This window comes from Chroicocephalus ridibundus, chromosome 1, assembly GCF_963924245.1.
Source record: "Chroicocephalus ridibundus chromosome 1, bChrRid1.1, whole genome shotgun sequence".
Classification (NCBI taxonomy): Eukaryota; Metazoa; Chordata; class Aves; order Charadriiformes; family Laridae; genus Chroicocephalus; species Chroicocephalus ridibundus.
The window spans coordinates 172,694,324-172,719,731 of NC_086284.1; the positions used below are offsets into that span (position 1 = coordinate 172,694,324).

At 37.5% G+C, this 25,408-nt stretch overlaps 1 protein-coding gene across 3 annotated transcripts in view; it reads left to right on the plus strand.

The window, feature by feature from the left end:
* POC1B (POC1 centriolar protein B) overlaps positions 1-25,408 on the plus strand; it is a 54,005-nt gene that overhangs the window by 15,103 nt on the left and 13,494 nt on the right. For all 3 annotated transcript variants that reach the window (XM_063322821.1, XM_063322823.1, XM_063322824.1), the window contains 2 exons: positions 2,171-2,323; positions 11,401-11,487. In XM_063322821.1, coding sequence (XP_063178891.1) covers positions 2,171-2,323; positions 11,401-11,487 — 240 coding nt within the window. The remainder of the gene's footprint in view (positions 1-2,170; positions 2,324-11,400; positions 11,488-25,408) is intronic.

Genomic DNA, 25,408 nt, shown 5'->3' on the forward strand with positions numbered 1-25,408 from the left:
GAATGCCTGTCTTATTACAAGGTTCCTTTGAATTTGGGGCCCCCTGGATGACGTGCAAGAGCAGTGCAGTCATGTCACTGCCTTTCTCCTGCTCTGACTCTGTGCTGTAGAGCTGGTGGGACGTGTGATCGTGGAGTGAGTAGGTATTCTAGTGCAAAATCTCTAAAACGACTCATGTTTCTCAGCAGTTTGGTATAGTGGTTTCATGATGAATGCATGAGAGGGAAGATCCAGTTTCATCAGGAAGTGCTTTCTTAGGAAAATGTTAACTTAAAAGTAGTCATGGTAGGTTTAGTAATCCTGGTTTTATCTACCTTACAGAAAGGCATGTTTTTATCTATTGAAGTTTTTTCCTTTTTTTTTTTTTTTGGAGAAGGTTCTGGTGGGAGGGGACTACTAATTTTGCTGTAACTTTTAATTTTGTATTGTAAGTTTTCAAATGTGCAGTGCTAACCATGTGTGGTAGCTGCCTATGTATTTATCTTTATCTATAGGAAATGCAAGAACTTTATTCCTCAATGACCATTTTCTGTTGGTGTGTATACACATGTACTTCACAAACATCTTTTTTTTTTTTGCTGACCTGTCCACAGACCTCTTCCAGGTCTGCTGGGACAATAGTTGTGGGACCTCTTCTCAACTCGCTGTGCTAGAATTAAGTTGGTTTGCTGTAAATGTAGGGTGTATTCCTCTGGAAAAGTTCTGCTGACAGATCAGCACTATCAAGCTGATGAGCAGACTGGTCTTAAAAATATCATCTTTTACCACTTGTGCAGTATCCAAAAGCTACTGTCTGTCCACAGCATGAGTTGAAGGCAGGTGATTCATTATAAGTTTACCACAGATTACTTGCTCTATACACATATTATTTTGAGACTAATACACTTTCAAACAACAGATAAAATATGTTTTTCCTCCATCAAAGAAGGAAAACCAGTATCTCCGCTTCTAGTTTCAAGTTTCTTTCTGGTTGGTGCAGAGCCAGCTGAAAGCTTTGTTCAGAAGCACGTTGAGTATTTGAAACAAGCACTGAATACTTCTTTTGGTTTTTTTTGCTTCTTTTCTCAATCAAAAAAACCCAAACTCAAGCGTGTAGAGTTCTGAAGTTCATCTTCATGTGCATATGACAAATTATTTCATTTACTTGCTTTCATGGAAGGCATAAGACCTTTTTACCCTTACTTTTAAGTGAAAGAGCAAAGTTATACCTATTTTTGGAAGGTAGTTTCTAACAATGCAGCTACTTAGAAATATATTAAATATATAGGAATACATTAAATAAATGCTTGGAATCTCTGTGAACAAATCTGATTTGTGCTGCTCATGTATAGCTTATTAATTTCTGAAAAATACTTTTAATGGTGGTTAAATATTTTTGTCTGGACAAGCAACTAATTTTAAGTCAGATCATGGTCTCTTCTTAGTGTTATAAACTTCCTTTTTTGTTTTCTTTTTTCTCTTAGCACTTAAAGTAATAAAGATGACACAAATAATGTAAACTTGTGGTAAACTTAATTGAATTATGTACATATACAATTGTTTTGTGATATGAGAGTGCAACATTGTGTGTTATGATTTGGTTTCCTGGTCTATCCATAAGGCTGGATAGACTACCTTCTGCTATCTTACCTCTGCATTCTGCTACTCTTCTTCTGCATTTGGCCATGGTGTGACTGTTGTGTATTGTTTCTACCTTGAATGTAATTGGAGGAGGTTCAGAAAACAGATTCCTGTTGCTAAAACACTGGAACCCCAGGGGGTTTAGAGTTCTGTGGAGCTCTGTCATTTCTCTTATCCCCTCAAACTTTCTCGTTTGACCTGCAAGCCTTTATAGGGGAAAGAAGTTTGATAGTATAGGACCCCTTGATTTGGCAGAAAAATAACTTAATACAGGCTAGTGGGGCAGAAGTTTGCTTTGTTTTATGAATATTGAAACATCTTTTTCGAGATTTTTTTTTAATTATTATTTTAAATAGGCTGAACCACATCTATTAGACTCAAAGTACAAGATACTTTGGGGAGGTGCCTGTGTTGTAGTAGAGATCAGACTGAGTGATGACAGCAGGCTCATTCTGGTGTGATCTGATAGTAATAACAGACTTCACTGAATAGTTATGTTCTGGGTACTGAATAGGCTTCAAGTAGTTACTAATACGATGGCTTCTTACAGGTATTGCTATGGAAAACCAACTTTGATTCATTTGATTATAAAGAAGTTCTTAAACACCACATTAGAAGAACACACATTGATGATCCTCCTCATCTTCTTGATATTTACCCAAGGTCACCTCATCTCCATGATGAAAAACTTCAGTCAGTTGAGGTGAGAGCAATAAGTACTGTAATAGAGGAAACCAGAAACTTTTGTAAACACTCTCTGTCAAACTTTTATAGTTAAATGCATTCTATGTACACCACATAGCTGTTTGTTGTTATGTATAGTATTTTGGAAGTGACCATAGCTTATGAATCCACATTAAGGTTACTAGGCTAGCTGAAGCTGTCAGATTTATCCTGGTGAATTCCTTTTATACTTCTTGTGTAGGTCTGTACTCTACGCCTGATTTAAACAAAACATAGGTGATATTCTGATTTATGCTGAGGTAACATGTTAAACTGTTACAGAAGATAACTGAATCTTCAGTGAGCTTTAGGATACTACTCAAAATATGCCATTATAAGCAAGGACAAGGTGGTGTTATTACTGAAAGTCAAATACTTGATTGTCCCAAATTGTCCCTCTTTCCAATACTTTTATGTATTGTGAGAAGATATTGATGTCTATCAAAGTTTAGAAAGCCTTTCTAGGCTGGAAGTGTGTTTTATGTCACTATAAAGTAGTAGGTCTGTGTAGTCTGATTTTTTTTCTGATAATTTCATTTTGCAGCTACTTTACTGTCAAACCTTCTCCCAAAGACCCTTGGAAGTATTGGGAATTAAGAAACCAAAGTAAAATGTAAAATATTCTATCAGTATTTGAAAAATGTGGTGTTTGTCAGGTTGTCTGAAAGCTATGCTAAACAGGTAAACAGTGCTATGCCTTAGACAAAACCATTGTCTCTTCCAACCATGATGATTCTATGATTATACACTAAAGCCCCAGGGATATGTTTGATTGCCCTTGGTATAGCTGGATAGCTTCTACATGGCTATCTTCTGCCTACCTGTACTTCTATCTCTCCTTTGATATTCTCCAGATAACTCCAGTATCCAAATGCTGTATCTGATATAAATCCAGGAAATTTTTGGTTGCTGTTATATACGAATAGAGCCCTATAGAAAGTCACCATTACCCTTTTTTTGCATTATAAAATGCAAGTACTGCTGCCATGACATTTGTTTCTTCTTAGACTTTTAAAACCTAGAAATTTGAGGATATTGAGGGGGTTTGTGTGTGTATATGTAATATGAGTAGTATAAAGATTGTCAGTGTTTTGGTGGGTGAAGGGAACCCTGATAGAATCCATCATTAAGTATTTTCATGTGTCTAGTTCTCTTGTCAAGTTAGATGTGAAAGTTTGTTACTTAGTGTTTTGATCAGTCAAAGAGCGGTGCAACTGTATGTATGACAAGCTTCATAAACTTCTCTGCCAGAAGAGTAGTTCTCTGTCATATTCATTGTAAGGTCAATGAATGAAATTAAATTTCCTGTAGCAGCCTTCAGTGTAGGTGGTCAGTGCTGGAACAAACTCAGTCACAGCACTTGCCAGCAGATTTAAACCACTTTTGCTGCATCAACAGTTTGCTTCAAGACGCATTCAAATTGCAGCTCGTTTATAAGGCGTACTAAGCACACACAGTAGCTTACAGCTGTAGGGTTCAGTTGCTTTCGTTTTAGGTCAACTTTTCCAGACCTCTACTGCTCAGATGCTTGGCAAAGGTATGAATAGACTGTAAAGCAATTTTCCAGATTCTCTTTTTTTTTTTTGTCTCTGGTAGTTAAGATGAGATAGTTGAGAAGCTCTGGAAAAGTGTTGATGAGTTCAGGCTAAAGTTAAACTAAAGCTAGGAAGCACCTCATTACCAATACTGAAAGGGCATATAAAGGAAATTTGATAGTTGAATGTCAAGATGGTATTCATGAGTTAGCTTTGACACATTTCACTTAACCTAATGTCTGCATTTCTTCATGGCTGTAACATTTGTAGCAGCTTATAGGCTCTGGGTTAGCTGCTCTGTAGTAGTGAAAGGGCTCTTTGGCTGTGTCATTTGTTACAGTAAAGTCTTGGACTCTGAGGTATGTTTTCTGGCCTGACTTCAGGATTATAAGAATCAGATTGCTGTGTTTAGTTTTCTGTTAACATCACATTATCTGTAGAATATCTTGCTCCCAAATAAACACGAATTGTATTATATTCTTTGATATAGAACAGTGGTAGTTTCAACAAAACTGATATTACTGTAATGTACTATACTTTTGTAAATTAAATAATATAATAATAATTATTAAGATCTCTTTTGCAGCTTATTTTCAGAATTAATGTAATAGTTTAGACAGTGTTGAAGTGAAGTTATCAAGTTCTGTTGCTCCATATGTTTTTTTTTTTTCCTATTTTACTGCCCTCCTCCTCTCTCAACAACAATTATGGTTGGGTTTTTTCTTGTGGTGAGGAAGAACAGACCTCACCATCTGGACAGAGACATTTTTTAATCCAGACAAAACTAGTATCAGGTTACTACCAGCAGTAACATGCTTCAGTGGCACTAACTATGCTTGAAATTTTTCAGTGTTCCATCTTCTTAAATAGATGGAATCACTGAAAAAATTCCCAGCATAGTCTAGCTCCACTGTGCTGTACTGTGGAGAAAAAAACATGAAAAATATTTTTGTCCTTCTCGCAAATACACATTTTTTAATTATTTTTTTTTTAACCATCCCAACCTCTTTCTAAGCAACAGGCAATAGAGAGAATTTTAGCACTACGCAGTTCCACTGCCACACCACCCTCATCTGTCTATGACTTACCATGTTTCTAATATACCAGGGAAAGGAGGAGTTAAATCACAGACATGTCAGATAGAGGGAGCTTTTGGAGATGATCTAGTCTTGTTGCCAGTGGTACGTCAAATCACACATGGGTGTATCTAGGGGGCCTTGAAGAGGGGCAGAGATTCCTCAGTCTCTCTGGGTGATCTGTTCCACCACAGCACAGCAATTGTAATGACACAGTTTTTCCCTAGTATCTCATCTGCACCTCAAATAAAATGCAGAACTGTTTGCCTTCTGTTTATTTTCTTTTTCATGAGAAATGGGGAAGATAATTGATCTTAACTGAACTGAAATAACAGTATTTTAAGAGTCTTGGTAACGTATGCAAGAGTTACAGGCAGGAAGAGGAGGCAGTTCAAATCCAGGATATTTAACAGTATAAATGACCTTTTAAGGTTTGCTACAAGCCACTACGATGTCACCTAGACACTTGAGATGTGTTATAATATGTTGCCTTGAGTTATGCTGTGCTGGTTAGGTTTAGTCCCCTCTGTAGAAGGAATGAAGATGGATTCCCTTAGGATAAAATTTGAATTCATAGAACACCAAAAGTTCAACGGATGTACAGGTAGAGCTCAAGAGAGAAATAATTCTGTCTGTGCATTTTTAATACATAATGTTTCACACACACCTCTCCAGGATTCCTAATGCTTTTTGGATATTCATTGTTTCTCTGTCTCTGCTTGCCTCAATGTGGCAAGGTCCCTGCTATTCCAGAACTTGATCCTGGGAAAGTAGAACATGTGAAATGCAGCTAGCTTACGTCAGAATTTATTCATCTGTGTTCAGACACAGTTGCAGTGTTTTCACACATGACCAGTTGGAAATGCTGTTTTGAACAAAACAGCTTGCACAAGGATCTTAAGAATTGCAGGTATCACCTGGTATTTTGCCTTCAGGATAGACTGAAACATGGAACTTGAGTGTACTTTCACCTTTTCTCAGAACTCTTGGTTATTCACTCTTCAAAGCTATACACAGAGCCAGTAATGTTTAAGATACCTTCTCTAGTTTTTTCTCTTTCCCTGCCTACTTTTTGAAGCATAAATAACTTTCACAATAAATTCCTTACTTATATCTCCTCCTCTTAAGACCAGCAGTAGCCTGAATTTTAATGCAGGGTAGAATTTCATGTTCTTGACTTATAAATCTGTACAACTGTTCTCCAACTGCATTGATCAATATGATTCTTGAATATTCAAGTAAGTAGAATATTGTTTGATGATTTGTTGTAAAGTTTGACGATTATACTCATTGCAATTATTCAGACAATTTGGAAATGTAAGTAAATTACCTGTTCTCTGAAGGAGCCTACTTTTTTCCATTGACTGTAGAGGTCACTTTGGGTGACCAGCTCAAATACAGGTGTCTAGCAGTATGTCTAAATTTAGCTGAGATAAATCAGTCATTGTCTCCCTTTGCAATAAGGAGCTTTTGGAGATATTTGAAAATAGTATGTTTAATCAGTAATAGAGTTTTAGTGCAATATACTAAAAGAAATGCACTTTGCTTGATGAGTTATATATCTGAATTTCCTATGTTTGTACATAGTTAATCTTTCTTATACTAGAGATCTCTTTAAAGTGGATGGAAGATAGAAATAATAGTTTCCTTTAAAAGTGTAGTATTGGGGTTTGGACATATTAAGATCTGTAGAGCTTATATCTTGATCATGAAAGGCTACTGTTGATTTAGTTTCACCTTAAAATTTTCAGTTGTAAATATTTTCTTAAGTGAAGGAAATCCAAACATACACTAGGTGGCAGTAGAAATAAGAATATATGGCTTACTTGGATTGAGGACTCCAGTCTAGCACAAAGAACAGTGTTTAATCCAATTGAAAGCTAAATTTCTCTGGATTTACTGGGAGAGACTATTTCACAGCTAGCTACATAATTTTCTTAGGAAATACTTTGTGTGAGTCATTTAAAAATTCCTCTTTTAATTTTATTGATTTTTAATTTTTTGAGATAACACCAATATCTTATGAAATGCATTATAAAAACAAAGTGGAGGGTAGCTTTTGGGGGGGGATTGATATAATTTACTAAAAACAATGGAGGGATAGCTGTAGGGGCATAGTCATTTACTCGTAGCATATGGCTGTCAATCACACAGTTGGGCCTGCTTCTTTTGTTACTCCCCTAGTTCTCTGTCCTAAGCAGTGATCCTAATCCTGCCTCTCACTTTCTTTAAATAACATATTTCGGTTTCACTCCACTTCAGTCTTTAGAAATCTGTAATTCCTTAAATGAAAGGTTCTGTGTAAACCTTCCTTCAAATATATTTTCTTGTACTATGGATCAAAATGTGATAATTGTATCATCATTTTGGAAGAAGATAATGAAAATACTTGGTATATCAGTTTACCAGGTAATTAAAAGAAAGCTTTGGAAGAGTGTTTTTGAAAACCTTTAATACATGACAGCTCTTGCTGCCCTGCTTTCTGGTGTTCTGGTTTTCCTTTCTTGTTTTTTAAATTTAAGTTTTTCCAAATTTGTTTGGCAAGATTATTTGACAACTAACTATATCACCTTGTCAGGAAATATCATAGAATCATAGAATTGTTAGGGTTGCAAGGGACCTTAAAGATCATCTAGTTCCAATCCCCCTGCCATGGGCAGGGACATCTCCCACTAGATCAGGTTGTTCAGAGCCCTGTCCAGCCTGGCCTTAAAAAATTCCAGGGATGGGGCTTCCACCACCTCTCTGGGCAACCTCTTCTAGTATCAAGTCATGTGAAACTTCTACACTTAGCTTCATTCCATTACCAAATTAATTTTTAGTGCAATATTAAACATGAGTATTTGCAAGCAGGGTTTAGCTACAGCCTTCATGTTTTTGTGCTTTCTTTAGACACTTTGCTATTTCTGACTTGTTGCTTAACAATTTTATATCTCTCTCTATATATATAGTTATATCTTTTAATATGGCCAATGACAGTTCCTGCACCCCTAGTCAGTGTTTGCAATGCCCCTCATCCTCCCCTTATCTCTGATAAAGCAGTAGGCAGAACTATATGCAGGAGACACTCATTCCAGCTCCAGGATGTGACACTTCCATGTAAAGAGCATATTTTCTTAACTTCATCATACCATCTATTTATTTAGCAACCCTGTATCAAGAAAAGCATTTAACTCAGTCTAAGTATCTCTGATGTATATAACACGGAGATATTATCTCAAAGAAGATGTTTCAAGAGTTATTAGTAATAATACTATAGTAGCTCCTCTACATTAGAGTATTGATAGGTGATAGGCACCTGCTGTCCCTGTTCTGCAGAGTCCTGCAGGTGCATTGTCCTCTCTTCTTTTCAGTACCCAAATGATGTATGTCAGAAAAAGACTTTAGGCTTAGCTGCCCATAGTATGTTTGATATTCAGAGAATGTGTTAATTATATTTATTGCAGGGCTGACTGAAGATCAGAAGCAAATGACCCTGGTTATGCTGGGCACTAAACAAATGTAAGCTCTTTAGGACATCTGTCTGTTTAATCAAATAGACAGGGTATATATGGGGGGGTTGGGGAAGTAAAGTTTGCTCTTCCCCTCTTCCTCACTTTAACTCTGATAAAGTGGTAAGCAATAATATCTGCAGAGGACACTGTCACTAATCATGTCTCTGTAGAGAAGAAATTAAAGGAGAAGTCCAGTTAAAATGGTAGAACTTTGAGATAAATTGAAGGTTATTATTTAGGCCATGTTACCTGGTTTTACTTCTCCTTTTTCCCTTTCTTTTCCTCAAAGTCTTTTTGACAAAATTAGAAGAAAGCAGGAGTTGGTTCTAATTTCTACAAATTGAGGGAAAACTTAAGTCATCATCTCTGATGGCTCTATAGCAGGATGAGTTTTCCTGATTGTCTCTGGGTAGCTCATTCTCAATCGATGCACCTATAATCTGAATTAAAAGACAGACTACCTACAAAAAAGACCTCATGGATGAAGAATGGCTTGTTGAAACTGAATCTAAGAAAGAGATAAACACTGCTACTCAGAAAGGTGAACTAGCTTAAAAACAGAATTAAGATCTCCCCTTAAGGACAGCTTGTCGTCTCTGATTTGTGAGTGCCGCAAAGTGCGAGGATCACTTTCACCTTGAATAATCAGGCAACATCTGTATCTAAATGTCTCTTTACCTTTAAGTGTGCTAGTAAACTTTGTTCATCATCTTCCTCCCTGCCCCTCTTCCACCCGCATTTACCAAGGAAGATCTTGCTTCTATTAGTTTTAACCTAAATTTCTGCATGGAAGTTATGGAAATCCAAATGAACTGAATGAAAACGCTTCAGGCAGTACAAGATACTATTGCCTGCCTTCCATGGCTACTAATTCCAGTTTTAAGATCTCGTCGTAGCTACTTCGCAAATGGATCTCTGACCTAAAAGTCTATATTCCAATGTACGGACCCTCGTGTCAGGGACTTCTGCGTGTGGAAGTAGCACTGAAGCTGTTACTGTGTGAGCAGCTCTGGCTGAGCCAGAGTTTTGACAGTCTTCAGGTGAAATAGTAAGTTCTTTCTCCTTGAAAAGGCAAAATAAAATGACCCTTGTATCTAATAAACTTTCAGCAACTAAAATATACCCCTGTCATTAGGCAAGTGTAAGTTTTGGGGCTTTTTTTTTTTCCCCCCACTTTCAAGTAAGATGGTTGGAATTAATGCTGTCTCTGATAAGGCTGCTGTTGGGTTACTGATAAAAGGTTGAAATGAGAAAAGTTCACTTCTTTGCTACACCAGACTTCTTGGTGATTTTAAAATCATCTAGTCTTTCTGTGAATTTTGTCAGTTCATAAAATAATAAGAACAGTACTTCCATACATCACGCTGAGAGGGCAAACGTATTGGGCTGCCATATACCTAAATGATAACAACGGTAGGGAAAATGCACACGTGTATTTTTACAGGGAGACTATTCTGATCCTTAGGTAGAAACCATAAGATAAATAAAATCAGCAGCTTTCTCAAACTTTATATTCTCTTATATTTTGTTAATGCTTCACTTTCCTGAAAGGACATTAGCAAAATACTGCTGAAGTTATAGATTAACTCCTGTTACCAACAATAAGTGAGTCATCCAACTGTGATACCAAGATGACAAAATTGCAGATATTGTGTTGAAATATCAGTCAGCCTCTGACATTATCCCAATATAAAGCAGTTTTTCCTGTGTTTTTAGGAACAGCATGGTTTGTGTTTGGCCAGTTAACTTGTCACAGATTAGTGATTCAGTGTTACCTCCTACCTGCTTTCCACAACAGTGTTTTTCAAGTTATTTTGACAATCGGACTTGTCATGCAGGAAGCAAGCATGTCGACAGTATGTATGTTTGGTTGTGATAGATGACTTGGGGAACCTGAGTGTGAGTCAGGAACTGATGGATCTGGGCTGCTGAGTGCGTGCTCACTTTCAGCTCTGGTGCTAATGATGCACCCACGTCGGTAAGGCAACTCAGGATCAGGGACAGGCTTGGCCCACACCTTCCTGTGCTTTGCTGAGCCAGAGTGGTTGCAACCACATTGATCCTAGCTCATGCTGAATGGTAGCGGGATTTATAGGCTGTGGTATGAAACTGTGAGTGAGGATGTGGCCTAAGTAAGCTACAACAGGCAGGGGACCAGTGTAAGGTAAGAGTGCTGCCTAGTTGCGTATGGAAACCTCCACAAGTAGAGGGCTACTGCTGTCCTTGGACTATAACAAGCTAATTGAGCATTGTTGCTAGAAGATGGTTCTCAAGTCCAGAATTACCCAGGGCAATACACCACTTCTGCTGGCGACAGTCCTCCTCATGGAAGGAGGAATGGGAAAGATGGCCTACAACTGCACCCACAAGTGATTGATGCTGGAAAGTAAAACTCAAAGATGACTTTCAGGAGCCCTGATAGTTGTGCACATGCAAAAAAGCTCATAAGCACCTGCAAGGGACAGTTACAGAGTTGGGAAGCTGTTTGAATACTTCTTCCTGTTCAATATTCCAGCAGCATCATTGGCCACTCTGTTAGTTGTACGGCTTCAGCCTTGGGCAGGTTTTGAGTTAGCTGTCTTAAAAACTAATTTGAAATGGATTTATTATAATTTCACTTTTATTGTTTTGTCATACAACTGAACTTCTTAATACTTGCACCTCTTGTGGTAGGAATTCTCTGAGTTAGTTTTCGGGGATGGATGTTTATGAAGTATAAATTGTATTTCTGTAGTAAATGCTTATCTGGACTCTCTTTTCGTATTCTATTATTGCATTTTACACAGTTGGAGGGTAACATCCTACCTTTATTTTTTTACACGTTTTAAAGCCTATTTCCAGTCCTTAGTGAATAGTGGTGCCTTAATGCAGCAAGTGGTCCTTCTTATTTCCGTCTTATTTCCCTTTCTTTACTGGTGCTGAAATAATGATATTATAATTCATTTTCAACAGGTCAACCCTAACTTTGATGTGACTAATACACAAACACTTGACCCACCTGTCATAGAGATTAGTTCGTCTTCCACTTTCAGTACTCTGGTAAGTTGCTTTCTGGCGGAGGGGAAGATAGGGTATAGCTTAAAATAACATGTTGTCAGAAATGCGCTTTTTCTGTTTGTATGAATGGCATATATTTTTTTAACAATTATCAGCTGCTCAGAGCTCAATATCCGAACTTCTCAACTTCAGCTTTCTTTCACAGTTCCTGAGGCTAACCAGAAGATGGTGTAATAGCAACGCGTTTGCGTTATACTAGTAATTGTACCCATACGCTAAGCAAAAATGCCAATTATAAGCCCATGCTAATTATATCAAAATATTATTGGTAAAATATGTGGCTTATTCTCAAACTTTTTTGTAACTCTGTCTCTATGTGCAAATAATGGGAAACCTAAAGAATAATTGCCTCACTGATAAAATTGCAAAAGTGATGTTTTAATTTTTCTCCTTTTAAGGCATCTAGTAGTTCTCTAGGAGGAAAAAAAAAAGTAGCACATTTTAAGACAGAACCATAGGATTAGATACTTCTAGTGTTAGATTTTCATATGACATTGGTATTGCATGTGGGAGGAAAGGAAGGCAATGTTTTAACGGTGGTTTCGTAGGAGGAGAAATATGCTCTCCTGGTATGAGATCTAAAAGACGTACTGTTCTAGAATTAGGTTAAAATGAGAATTTCTCCTTTAGTTCTGAATCTGTTCCTGTGAAGGTGTAAGTTGTATCTTGAGTAATTTTAGATACCATAACAAGAGTTTGTGTGGCTGAAGGGTTAATACGTGTGAATAGGCAGCAGGTGTGGTTTCTGCTGTTCTATTTTATCATGAATGCTTTATGAAAAGGCATGTTTGAAGGTACTTTATAAAATGCTTTAAGAGCATTTATTGAAGATCATAAGACAGAGGTTGATGTCGAAGAGAAACCTTTTATTTGAAGCAAATAATCATGTAATAACTTTTATTTGAGAGATGATAATTTCATATATTTTAAGGCTTAGCAGTCATCATGTTGTGTTTTCCCAATGGAAGTATGGTTCTTTAAGATAACTTATGTCAAAAGTGATTTGCAGCCTTTCAGAAATCTCTTTAGTAGGCTTGACAGATAGTGGATTGTGGTGGCTATAATTTACTGTCTACTGATCACTTTAAAATACTCTGTGTTCATTACTTCCTGATCTTAATACTGATCACGGAATTCACATGTATAGTTACACTGTAATTCTTTGTTATATACCTATAAATCTGCCAATCACTTCATCTCCTTTGTTAATTCTTCTGATATGAGAACAGTGTATAAAACTTTGTGCCCAGAACTCATAGTAGGAATAAGCTGACCTGCTAGAGACAGCATCCTTTTGATTGCTGGCTGGCTTTACAGTCTTCATTACAAAAGTGTTGCTTCAAAATTCATGCCTTCAAAATTCTGCCACAAGATGACTTGTGGCAGAGCAAAAATATATTTATTTTCTTCCCTTCTGTAAAGATTTTTTTTTTTAATAAAAAAGATAGAACAGCATAGGTTGAGAGGGATATCTGGAGTCATTTCATTTAACCTCCCCCTTGAAGCACGACCAACTTGTATCAGGTTCCAAAAAGCTTTGTTCAGTTAATATGTGTAAGGATGGCGATTCCACCACCTCTCTGGGCAGTTTGCTATAGTGTTTGACTGGTGAAAATACTTTATTTTTACAATATGTAGCTAGAATTTCCTATGTTCTAACATGTCTGCTGCCACCTTCACAGTGGTCCTCTAATAAGCATCTGTCTCGGTCGTCTTCTCTCTGCCCACCCATTAAATGTTTGAGATGGCAGTAAGATCTCCCTGTATCCTTCCTTCCTAAGGCTGAACAAACCTGGTTCTGTGCCTTTACTTGTATATCATGTGTTCCAGCCCCCCTCACCATCTTGCTCGCCCTCCGCTGGGCTTGCTGCAGGATGTCAATGTCTGTCTTGTATTGAGAAGCCCAAAACAGGACACGCAACTCCAGGTAATTAAGGTGCAGCTAAGTATCACTGTCATCTGATCCTGACAACAGTCTGCCTGGAGAAGATTTGAAAAACAAATATTTAAAATTTTGACACTCTTGATTCTTTATTGTGAATTTAAAATATATGTTTAGATATTTCTCTAGCAATTCATGTGTATTTTGAGCTTTATCTGTATGAGGAAATACTGGTGTTATCTCTTCCTCCAATTCCTCCTTGTCCTTTCAAGGAATTTTAATTTGTTGCTTCATCAAAGCCAACAATCCATAACAACTTCCAAGCTTAAAATGCCTACTTATGTGGATTTTTTTAAATGTACTTGTATTTTCTTCCTTCAAAAATCAAGCCAAGATATGCAGCATGAATGTTCTTGTAGGGTTCTTGCTAGAAAACATTTAAATTATTAAACTCCCTGAATTCTAAACGGCTTAAAACTTTAAGGCCAGTTCTTTCTGAACACGGTGAAAAACCTGTTTTCATCTCAGATTCACACTGATGCAACTTCCTTGTAAACATAATGAAGGGAATGTGGTCATTGTGTTGGTGGAAAAACTTTAGTGTAGTCTTCAGTATGGAGCTGCTTTGCTTTCTCTTGGACTATAATTACAAAAACATTAAGAATTCTTGTCTGTGTATTATTATTGTCAGGAAAAAAGCTTTGAATTTGATGATTCATTTATTAATTTCGCCGATGCGTTACTGAAAGAAGTATAAGAACAAGCTATATATACTTAACTAATTGGTATTTGCGTAATGCCCTGAGTTTTCCAATGGTAAGAGCCTTCATGTGTTGCAGTTATTAAAAATGAGGTGTGTTCCAGCCTTTTACACTCTGAAAATGTTCACTGACTTGGGGTCAAGGTTTGGGGGCTGGGGTTCGTGTTTCTTTTTATCTCATTGAAGACTCTGAAAGCATTCCTGCCTCTCTCCTACCCCTTCTTCTCTGTGTGTAAACAGCTTGATATTGCCTTTGTTTTCTGAACTATTGAAAAGGAAAAATTGGAAGTGTTGTTTCCCTTTGGGACTATTTCCTTCTGTTCCATCCTCTGACTTTACTTTTAGTTTTGAGGGAGGCTGAGGTTTTTTCCTTTTTTTTTTTTTTTTTTTTTTTTTTTCAAGTCTGTAAGGCAATACATTGTTAACCTCCGGTCCCTGATAAGCTGTTGGGAACGAGGGAAAGTTGATGATGTCTCGGTAGTTTTTACTGACAGCAGCAGGAAATCACTGTAGAGGCTCTCTAATGTTCCATCCCCTGACCTTGCTCATGTAAACAGGATTTGGAGGAAGCAAAGCAATGTACTGTAATCTGGAAGTCAGAACGTCTGTGCTGCCTGGGAGATGTTTGCTCTTCTTTCTCTTCCAGTGCTAGCTAACACCGAAAACAAGACATGTTTGTTGTTCATTTGCAGTATGAGTTCTACAAAGTTAAAACTGGATTAATTATTGGAAGGGGAAAGATAAGGGTTGTTCCTGTTTGGAGCAAAAGGAACATACTATGTTTTAAAATAGAAAGTGGCCAAATAAATTCCTCTTCAACCCCCCCCCCCCAAACTTGTAAAATATGTGAAAGCAAATAAGAGCATGTGCAACTTCTTAGTCCTCAAGGTAAGACATTGTTAGTTTATCTGTACTGCATTTGTAGTAGGTGTCTTGATGCAAAAAAGTAGAACTATCTGTACTCTCAATTTATCCTATACGCATTGCTTCCCCAGTATGTATTTCAGGCTTAGGTGTTTTTGATGCTTTTTTTCTGCCTTGGAGTACAACAACAAAAAACCTAAAACCTACCTCATATATTTTGCAAAGACAGCAATTATGAATGCAAAATTTGCATTTATTCTTTCATCTCCGTGTACGTGAAGGCTTGCACAACTATTCCTCATGTGAACTTCTGAAAAGACTTTGGACAATGTCGCTTCCTTGGATGGCTTAACACAACTCCAGAATCCTATAGAAGAGGATGACAAAAGAAGTTTTATCTTAAAAGCTAAAAACACTGCATGTTTTCTTTACCATGCAACTTCAAATTTATTCTAATTTACATCCTTTATTGGCTCCAGCCTTACATGGAAATAAACGCCAACTGTCTTCAGTGAGGTTAATGGGAAGGGAAAAGGAAGAAAGGAAAGAATAGGAATTTGGGGCCCAAGCCCCATTCAGAAGGGAACAGCCAGTAGAGCAAAACTCACGTGGCACTTCAGTGTGCGCAGTGGTTGCCCTTACTGCTTGTTATAGTTCATCTGAAAGCACAACAGCTTTCTGTAGTTCATGAATATCAAGTTTTCTTGGGACCGCAGACATTTAGCCTTTCACTTAAACTCTGATCGTTGCATGATATTCATACATTTTTCTCTACCAAAGAAAAGTTCTGGCACCACCCCTTTGAAATGAAGACTGGAATCATTGTACTTTTTTTTTTTTTTAAAAAGAGGGAGAAAAATGTCCTGCTTGTGTTCCTTGTCCAGCACTCCGTTGCCAGTTAGACTGAGCTCTGCATTGAGAAGTGATCACACCAGTAGAAGGGCTTTGATAAAAATTGACAGTTCCCAGCCTCTCCCATCACCTTACCTTCCTTGCCCCCAGAGAGAGAAATACGAAAAGCCTCTTCCTGAATAGCTATGGATTTTTTTCATGTACTGCCATTCTTCTGTTTACCAGTAAATGCGTATTTGAACAAACTGCCAACTCCATGATCACAAACATGAAATGAAATTGGGGTATAATGTGCAGAGATCCTGTTTCTCCAAAGTTTTGAGCTAAAACTGTCTACACCTTTTCCATAGATGAACATACAAAAACTCTCAAACAGGCTCTGAACCTCTGATGCTAGGTCTTATAGACACATAGAATAAATACAATAAATAGAGGAAATCAGAAGTGTTCGGTGCAGTAGAAAAAAAACCACTTGTAAACTCCACTCATATGTCTTTGCAAATGAATCCTTTTCTCTGTCCAATCTTGCTCTTAGACAAGCAATTTTTAGTGTCATCTTGGCCTGCAGCACACTCCAGACAGACCTTTCTCCTCTTTGCACTCTATGCAAGTGCAGCGTGTGGGGCTGAGGGAAGAGGATAGGCTGCCTGCCCCCCGCAGCTCTGTGGCTAAACATGTTCAGCTGCTCTCAGGGAAGGAAAGTCTCCCATCCCTCCCAAAGGCTACACCTAATCCATCTGGAACAGCCATGAGGCAGTAGAGACAGCCTTTTCTCTTGCCCAGCTTGGGGCCTTCCAAAGAAGGTATGGTATATATGAACAAAATGGCTCATCACCTGTCACAAGTGCCAAAAAGATGAATCATTTGGCATATTGAACAGTGAATTTCTAAGCTTGCATTCTGAGCCTCTGTAGAGGTGCAGGCATGTTTAAAAAGATTTGTGTATTTAATCCTAAAAGCAATATGCTTTGATACCACTAGCATCAAATAACACTTAAAGATCAGATACATGAAGGTGAACTCAATATTTGTAATAAAAGAAGAATATGATCCAAATGGCCCTTGCATTTTGCAGTGATGCTATTCTAACACAGCGTGTACTGCTGGTTTACAAGGAGAGAACAGGAAATGTGTTGTGCCGCTACATAATTAGGTAATAATACATGTCTTGATGTTCCTTAATAGGCTTCATTATATTCTTTGAGTGAACTGGAGCTTGAGAGAAAGTCAGGTTTTCATTGGAGACAGAATTCTGAATTTGGGCACTAGAGAGTGCAAGAATATAATATTTCCTATACTATTTTTAGCCTGCTTTCCTGAGGAACTGTACCTTGTGAGATTGTACTGTTTATTTGTCTGTCTCTATCCTGTCTCCTTAATAATTTTTCAATCATGTAGTTGTTGGTGTCTTGGGGTTTTTTTGACCAAGTTTGGAAATAAGGAGTTAGTAGAGTAAGGAAACTTATTAATGCTGCCACTGAAGAAAAAGCCGGTGGGATGTGACACTGAATTCACTGATACTGGACTAGGCATGGGCTAGCTACTGGTGACCTGCCCTGAAAGAGTGTCACAGCCCATACGGAGGGAGCTTGTGTTACTGTAGGATAGGAAGCTCAGGAAAGGGACCTAACAGGGGAAAAAAAAAAAAAATCTACAGCACTACCACCCCCTGCCGTATAAAAGATTAAGCTTCAATATTTAGTTTCCTCACAAGGCAGTTTTTTTAATTATGTTGGCTTTGCCCATAGTGACATTATTAACAGATGCTATTGCTGGCCTATTGGTACTGTTTTGTAAGGTAACTGGCTTGCTGTAGATGACTTTTAGAACTGGCAATATTTTACTTTGCATGGGGTCCTACTCATGGCAACAGTGCAATGCTTCAGGAATGCTTTTCAAGTTGATCCACGTCTGTATATTGTTCCTTTAGCAAATCAGCACATTTCTGGGAACTAAAGGGATGGAAGTTCCAGGTATTATTTCTGTTTCAACTTCCTGAGATACTGTATGCATACGCTCTGACCTTGTCTGCTCAAGCAGTGTTTTCCCCTGCTGCGGCTGGGAATCTAAGCTGTATTCACAGTTCTCACAGCTGATTCCGTGGCATGCAGAAAATGCCCGACAGCTATCAGCCCACACATCCAATAACAACTGCTTCCTTCCTCTTCCTGGGGAAGAGTAACATCCTCTGAGAAGAAGCATCCCCTGAGGAATGCAGGAACAGCAGCAAGCCTTTCACACAGGAAATTACTACTATAGCACTTGTAGAAAAGTGTTTCTGTCACTTGGATTGTCAGTCTGTAATGAGCTTCCTGCTGACCTAGATGATGATTTACTACTGATCTAAATGCCATTTGTGAGTCATTTAGCTTAATGGAAGTTAATGAAGTTAGCATTCAGTAGCTCTGTTACTCTCTAAACACCTGTTTTAATTTTTTTTTTTTTTCATGCAGTAGCACAAGTTAAGTTTTGAACTTCTTGAACGGGACTAATAATTCTGAAATCACACACTTTGTGGGACTGAGAAACAAGGGAATGTTTAGATTAGTTCATAGTGTGTGACTCTCTTAGAGAAGGTTGCAAGGTTTTATTTTTGTTTATCTTAAGTTGGATAATAGAGCTACAGATCAAGCATGTCAGAAAACAAGATGCTAAAGCTAAAATACTGCCTTGAATTACCCTTTGTCCTTAGGTACTACTGGAGTCTAAGTTTTAGCACAGCATGCTTGCAGCTGTGTGGTAGAACCTTGAATATAAAATGAAATATATATATATAACCATTATGTTATTTGAAATGGTTAATGCAAGTCTGTTACAAAAGCAAACACTTTAATATGGTTTAAATCTTATTTTTCCTAAATGACAGTGCTTGAACAAGCAAATTCTATTTATCACTAAGATTACAGTGATATCTAAACCCAGAGGGTGCTTTCTGCCTAAAAGCTTGTTTGAGTGTTTTCCAAATATATCAACTGTTCTAATACAACACATCTCTCCTTGCAATCCTTGCCTCATCATTGTCTAGTTTGCTGTATGAGGTGTAGTTACTTGCTTCATGTGAGATAATGGGAACACCGAGCCACATCCCAAAATTACGTAGGTTGCTTAAAATGAGACTGAGACTTTTTTCAAATAAAATTCAGTACCAAGGACAAAAATGTTGCTTCGTCAGATAGATGTTTGATGTAGAAAAACTCTGAAAGTATCTTGTCTTGTATCTTCCACTAAAATAGTTTTGGGGTCAGAAATTAAGTAGGACAATGCTAAAGAACAATTTCACAGTCATTTTAACTTAACGACTGTTTTTGTCTGGTTAATTCCATCCAAGTCAATTCCCTGATCTGCTCAGCTATCCAAACACTAAGAACAGCACAAAGGAAATAATGAGAAAAAATTATTTGGAGGTTAAGCAGGAGATTGGTGCTGGCTGTAACCTAACTGAGGTTGACCGATGTTCGTGGAGCCATGTATCCAATGTGATTGTGCTATAACATATACAGGTATGTTACATGCATGACGCTTCTCAACATCATCTTTTGTACAAGCAAAGGAGGTGGTAGTAATGGCTTCCTTTTGTTCAGGCAGTCGGTGTGTTGGATTCAGGTAACCGAGACAGAGGCTGAATGGAGGCAGCTCCATGCTTGAGTTTGAAGCACTGTGAAGCAAAAGCTGAAAGTATATGGCATCAGAGGAGAGCGAGTGAGAAGCAGTCCATGAGTAGTGATTAGGGTGTTCTTCTGGAAGGGAAACACTGGATTCTATTGCCCTTATGCATTTTGCGATACATGGTATTTGGGGGGAGGTAAAGGTAAAAGTAGGAGCTGTGTGACTGCCACCATAAGTGGAGATACATGGCCTCGCTGTTTGGACAAATTGTACCCTTTTTTTTTTTTGTGTGTGTGTATCGCCTCACATTACAGTATTCTGTTTGTACCAGCTTGAATTGGTGCAAGGGAGAGAGAGAGGGGTAGATAGATGCTGTCCTCTGGTGTGTTCTAACTGTGTGGAGATTGTACTTACTGAATACTACGCTGTCAGTTCCACACTGCACATCAGATACCTGAAGCACAGGTATTGCAATGCAACTCTCAGATGACTATTACAGTATTTTTACTGTAGAGGACGACCCCTTTCTTGACACAGAGATTTAAAAGAATTAATTAACTCTGTCTTTAACCTGTTCCTAGATGAACCAGTATGAAATTTTCCTCACTGAAAAGATTACTCTTCCAAGCCGTGATTCATTCTTGTAGGTGTTACCTTATTTCTTACGCATCTCTTAAACAGTAATTCTGTGTCCATACTTCGGACTTTTGCCAGTGTAGTGTAACAGTACAATACTACCTCTTCGTCAGTCCTTTCAGCTAGTTATAATTACGTATAAGAATTCACTGTAATTCTTCACTCAGTAACCTTATCACATCAAAATTTTATCATTTCCCTCAGTTATACATTATGTCATTGTAATGCTTTTCCACACTTCTGCTTTCTATAGGGTATTATTATAGAGTGTCTTCATCTCTGAGATCTTACATGTGTACATAAGGTTGTATTTGGCCGTCTGAATGAAGTCAGATTGCCAAGTAACCCAGGCTATTTTAGTAGTTTCCAGTGTGCCTTTTCGTGTCGTCTGTAAACTTGATCTTCCAGATCGTTGGTATGTTTTGCAGGGCACTGAAACAAGAACAGATTTCAGTGGAATCACTAAAACCAGCATAATTCTGTAGTAACCTTCTGATTTAACTGTTTTTGAAGAAACGCTAGCTAGATAATTGGCTTCATACTGCATTACAACCTAAAATGTGTTAATTGAAATTGTAGCGTACATGTAATGGATTTTAAAAAAAGTGCTTTTATCAGGAACAATTTGACTAAATATTTCACTAGAGAGGTCTTTAGTTTAACAGACCATTTATTTTCTTTCTCAAACTGTATTGATTTGCTTGACATTATGCCTTAAATCTTTGCTGTATATGTTCTAAATCAACTCTTCGTTGTTTTTCCTGGACACAGTTCTCAAGCTGAGTGTGACCTGTGACCACACAGTTATCCTGTTTATTCTTTCAAACTACTGATGGAATGTCAGCTTCCCCACTCCCCTGGTATTTCTCCATTATTCCAGGATATATTAAAAATCAACATCATCGCCTTACTTGTGAAGCTATTTCAAAACCATTGAGTTCAAACTATGTAACCCAGAATTTAAAAATGTTTACATACAGTGTAAATTGTTTAACTGTCTCTTTTCGCCACAGTTGGAATAGGAAGTATTTTGCCAGAAATACAATTACAACATTTATTATCTTCCAAAATGGAAGAGAACAATACTTCATTAACCACTTCAAAAAATTTCTGCATCACTCTTTAACATCTCTAACTAATAAGTATGCCATTGCTAGGACTTACTTTGTTCCTGATATTTGTAAAGTACAAATAATCCTTGACTGGCAGAAATAATGTAGCCTAGCTTCCTACAAATCTGTTTCACAGCTGACTGTAATGTTTTATTTGAAGCTTTTCCCTTGCTTTGAGGTAATTATAAGTTCTATTTCTCTTGTATGCATTCTCTGGTCTCCAATAATGTGTAAACTTATGCCAGAGCCTTTCTGCCGGTGGGAGTACTTACTGATTTCTCTCCTTTAGCTGCTGATCTAATCTCAGACATGAAATCAGTTTTTTCTAGGATATCTGTTCCTCCATCAGACCCTCTTAAATCTTAAGTTCAAAACTTAAAAGTCAAGTGTGGGGACAAGCAGATGGAAATGGTAGTCTCAGCATTGTTTCCTTAGGAAAGTGGGCTAAATGTCCTTTTTATTGCTCCTAATTCTAATGGCTATAGGGTTTTTACGGAGGCCTTCAATTATGCTGATCGACTGCATTTTATCACTTCTTGTTTATGGTCACTTGTATTATTCTGCCTTTTACAATTGTAAAAAGCAACAGTATATTTTATCTGTGAAGGCTCTGAATCCCCAACAGGAATTTGGCATTCAGGACTGGAATGCCAGCTGTTGATCTGGGATTAAAGCGCCAACTGCTTTTGTTTTTTTATTGTCATTTTAACATCAAGTATGGAGCGTGGCACACAGCAGGGATATGCTTTCTTCCATACCCCACTGAGTGGGGCATCTCCACATCTGGACTGGACCACTACCTGTCGTAACTGATACTGTACAATTGATAACATGTTGTTTAGCTCTTCTATACAGTTGCAAGCACACAGTCAGCCTTAATCAAATGAAATCAATACAGGGGACATAAAAGTATGATACTCTGTTGCATCTTTTAGCGCAGTGTTTATATTTCTTATCTATACCATGGTGATTAGTATTTAGTGCAGTTTTTCATTAATGCTAATTTAGTGAATTATTTAAATATTACTTACATCTTTACATCTTTTTCTTTCAATTAAGTTACATCCCTAATCCAACTCTAACCTGTACAACCAAACTATTCAGAGAAACGTGCTTTGCTTTCGAAGAAAGCGCCACGTCACCGTGGGCACAAGGGAGAACAAGCACATTTCAGAATCTGAGCTGCTGTTCTTAGCGGGAGTATCTTATATGTGAGTGTTATGCGCTTAACATGATCGAGCTCTAGAAAATATTTGTTAATGTTGTCCATTATTATTATTAGAAATTATTTTCCTTAAGATGCAGGGACATAGATGACAGGGAGTGCCAGTGGCGCTGTGTTTTCATTAGAGTATGGGAAATGATACATCCTCTTGTGCCTTGCATGGACACACAGTTCCATGAATTCTTGCTATCACCAGGTTGCGTCTGTTAATACGAAGATACCAAAGTAATGTAGTAATCTTCCTTTCAAAAGTTTTAAAAGATCATAATACTAGTACAAGTAAGGGAGATTTTTCTAAAAACAGAAAAGTTGCAGAGGGAGTGCAACTTAGTCATCATTACAAAGCAAGAGGGCTTTAATCTGAATCTGTCGTGATTCTTAACGGAATTTCCATTCTGTTCCTCAGTGAAGTATCCCAGGCCTTAATGGCAAGCAGAAATAGAAGAAAAATTTCTGGTTCTCCTTTGTCCTGGTCTAACCAGAGGACTAGGTTTCCAGAACAGGCTGCAGTAGTTTATTGAATACAGTGACATGAGCAAGTTCTACCCTTGTGCTTCAGCTCCAAGTTGTACGTGTACGGTGGCTTTCAGCCTTACTTGCAGAACATACTGACGCTCCTGTTTTGGGTGCCAGTGTGATTAGTGACGTTAAAACAATGTTCCTTTACACCAAAAAGAAACAGTTGATGATGTATACTCTTTTTTTTTTTTTTTTTGTTAGGACTTTATTACAACATTCATACAAGAATATACTGAATTGTGTAGATGTGGATAAAGACAATTGATATTGAATACTATTTTAGACTGTGGTGCTTCTGATCTGGATGCCACTAATACAAATCTAATTCCAAGACACTTTCTGTATGCTAGGGCAATAGGAATGTGAGCAAGTTAAGCAATGACTTAGTATATATAATTGTATTGTCATGTCTTTCTCATTTTGAACACATACAGAATACTAATGTTAATCAATGTTTTAAGTTTGGCTGTTCAAAACGAACAAAAAAAACCCCAAACACACAGCAACTGCTAGCAATGTAGCAGCAAACATAATTAAATATGGAATGTGTGCAGAAGAATTGCATGGATGTTTAACAAATTACTTTAAACATGGGTAGATGTATGAATAAAATAATACACTGTGACCAGTGGAATTTAATATTAATCTTCAAATGGTAAACCCTTTAGTCTTTTCCATTTATTTTCCTAACACACACACACATAGTTTTACAGCTTTGCATGTTATAGGGGACAGAGCTGTAGTTTATTTCTGTTCTAAGGTAGTAAGTTTGTAAGGTGTTTTATATAAGTGTGCGTGTATGCGTATACATGAATATATCTGTGTGTATATATATGTACACACATAGAAAAGGTCATATATATAAAAGTTTATATATAGCCTTTTATATATGCCATTTTCTTAAAAAATCATAAGTTATTTTCTACTTATACATTAAATGGAGAGATGTGCCAATCCACAGTGAGCCTGTTCTTCAGAACCTCTTCTGTGCAAAAGATGCTACACCTTGCTGATGGGAGTTGTGTATCTGCTTGTAGTACCTCAGCTTTTCTAGTCACGTAAGCATCACTACAGAGAATGGAAATTGTAAGTGGAGTTTTCTCTTATACCAAGAAAGAGTAATAAGCTGTGAGAGCGACTGGATGTGGAACATGAAGCTGTGAGTTGTTGTGGACACTAGACCAGTTGCTTCCCTTCTGCTGTGTTCATCAGCTGCTTCTCTGCAGCTCGGCGGCATAGGAATCCTATAAGAATCACGAGGCAGAGTTTTCTCAAGTTGTTGGCGTTGTAGCATTTTGCTGCTGAGAGAGGCAGGAGGTCGTGCTAGATTTATTTTCTTTTTCCCCTCTTCTTTTCCGTTGGCAGGGAGGAAAAGCTGACTCCAAAGTAGCCAGCCCTGTCATGTCACTAATAATATGAAACAGAATCTCAATCTGTAAGACATTCTCACACAAAGAACTAAGGAAAAACGGGGGTTTCTTCCAGCATCATTTGCAGAAGTGGAGAACAAACCCCTAAATTTTAGCTGATGACTACTTTGTAGTAGTCAGTAGTAAATATTTATCCATATTTATTTTAACAAAAGTTAACAGGAGTGTGGATGTGACCATTGTGATATTAAGAGCATCTGTTGAGGCAGAAGTGGGAAGGTTTTATACTTTTACTGGGCTAGAACATAATCTGTATAAACTGTTTTGTTCGTATTTATGCTTTTTAAAATTAAAATAAATAAATCATCATAAAAGAAATTCACCATGGGAGATGGTGTCAGTTCCAAAATAAAAGATTGCTCAATGAGAATGCTGTATATTTGTCCTTCTCATACCTAAGGACCGGATTCTGTGATCAAGACCTCTTCTAGTAGTAAGTTCCTGTCACATCTAAGGATAACAAATATTCTTGGAATTGTAACTCACTGAGTTGGTCACCATCCCTACCCTTCCCCCGTCCTTGACTACAAGTTCAGTCGGAGTGGTGTTGCCATTTATCCCTTGTCAACTGTTAGTCACCTCCAATGGTTTGTTAATTTTTGTCACTTTAGGTAGGAAGAAATTGGCTAAAAACAAATACCAAGTGTCAAATGGGGAGAAGATAAATTTTTAGAACCTGGTAGCTAACGAATTGCTTGAGCAATGAAACCCACTCTCTCGGATTATCACACAGATTTTTTTATTTTTTTTTTTAAATTCTGATTTTAATGAACTGGCAGAGCTGCAGAACATATTCTTAAATCAGTAAGGTGTTTATTTTGGTTTCCTCAAAGTTCCAACTGTCACAGCCCAACAGTGGGAGAAAATTATGAAGCATTTCAAAATAAAGCTATTATTGGCAACCTTAATGCTTTAACTATAATTTTTATCGTTGTTGAATTCTTTTTTTAATACAGCCAAGTAGAAGCCATCTACCTACCAATCTTATGTGCCAACACATTTAGCATTTTGATTGGT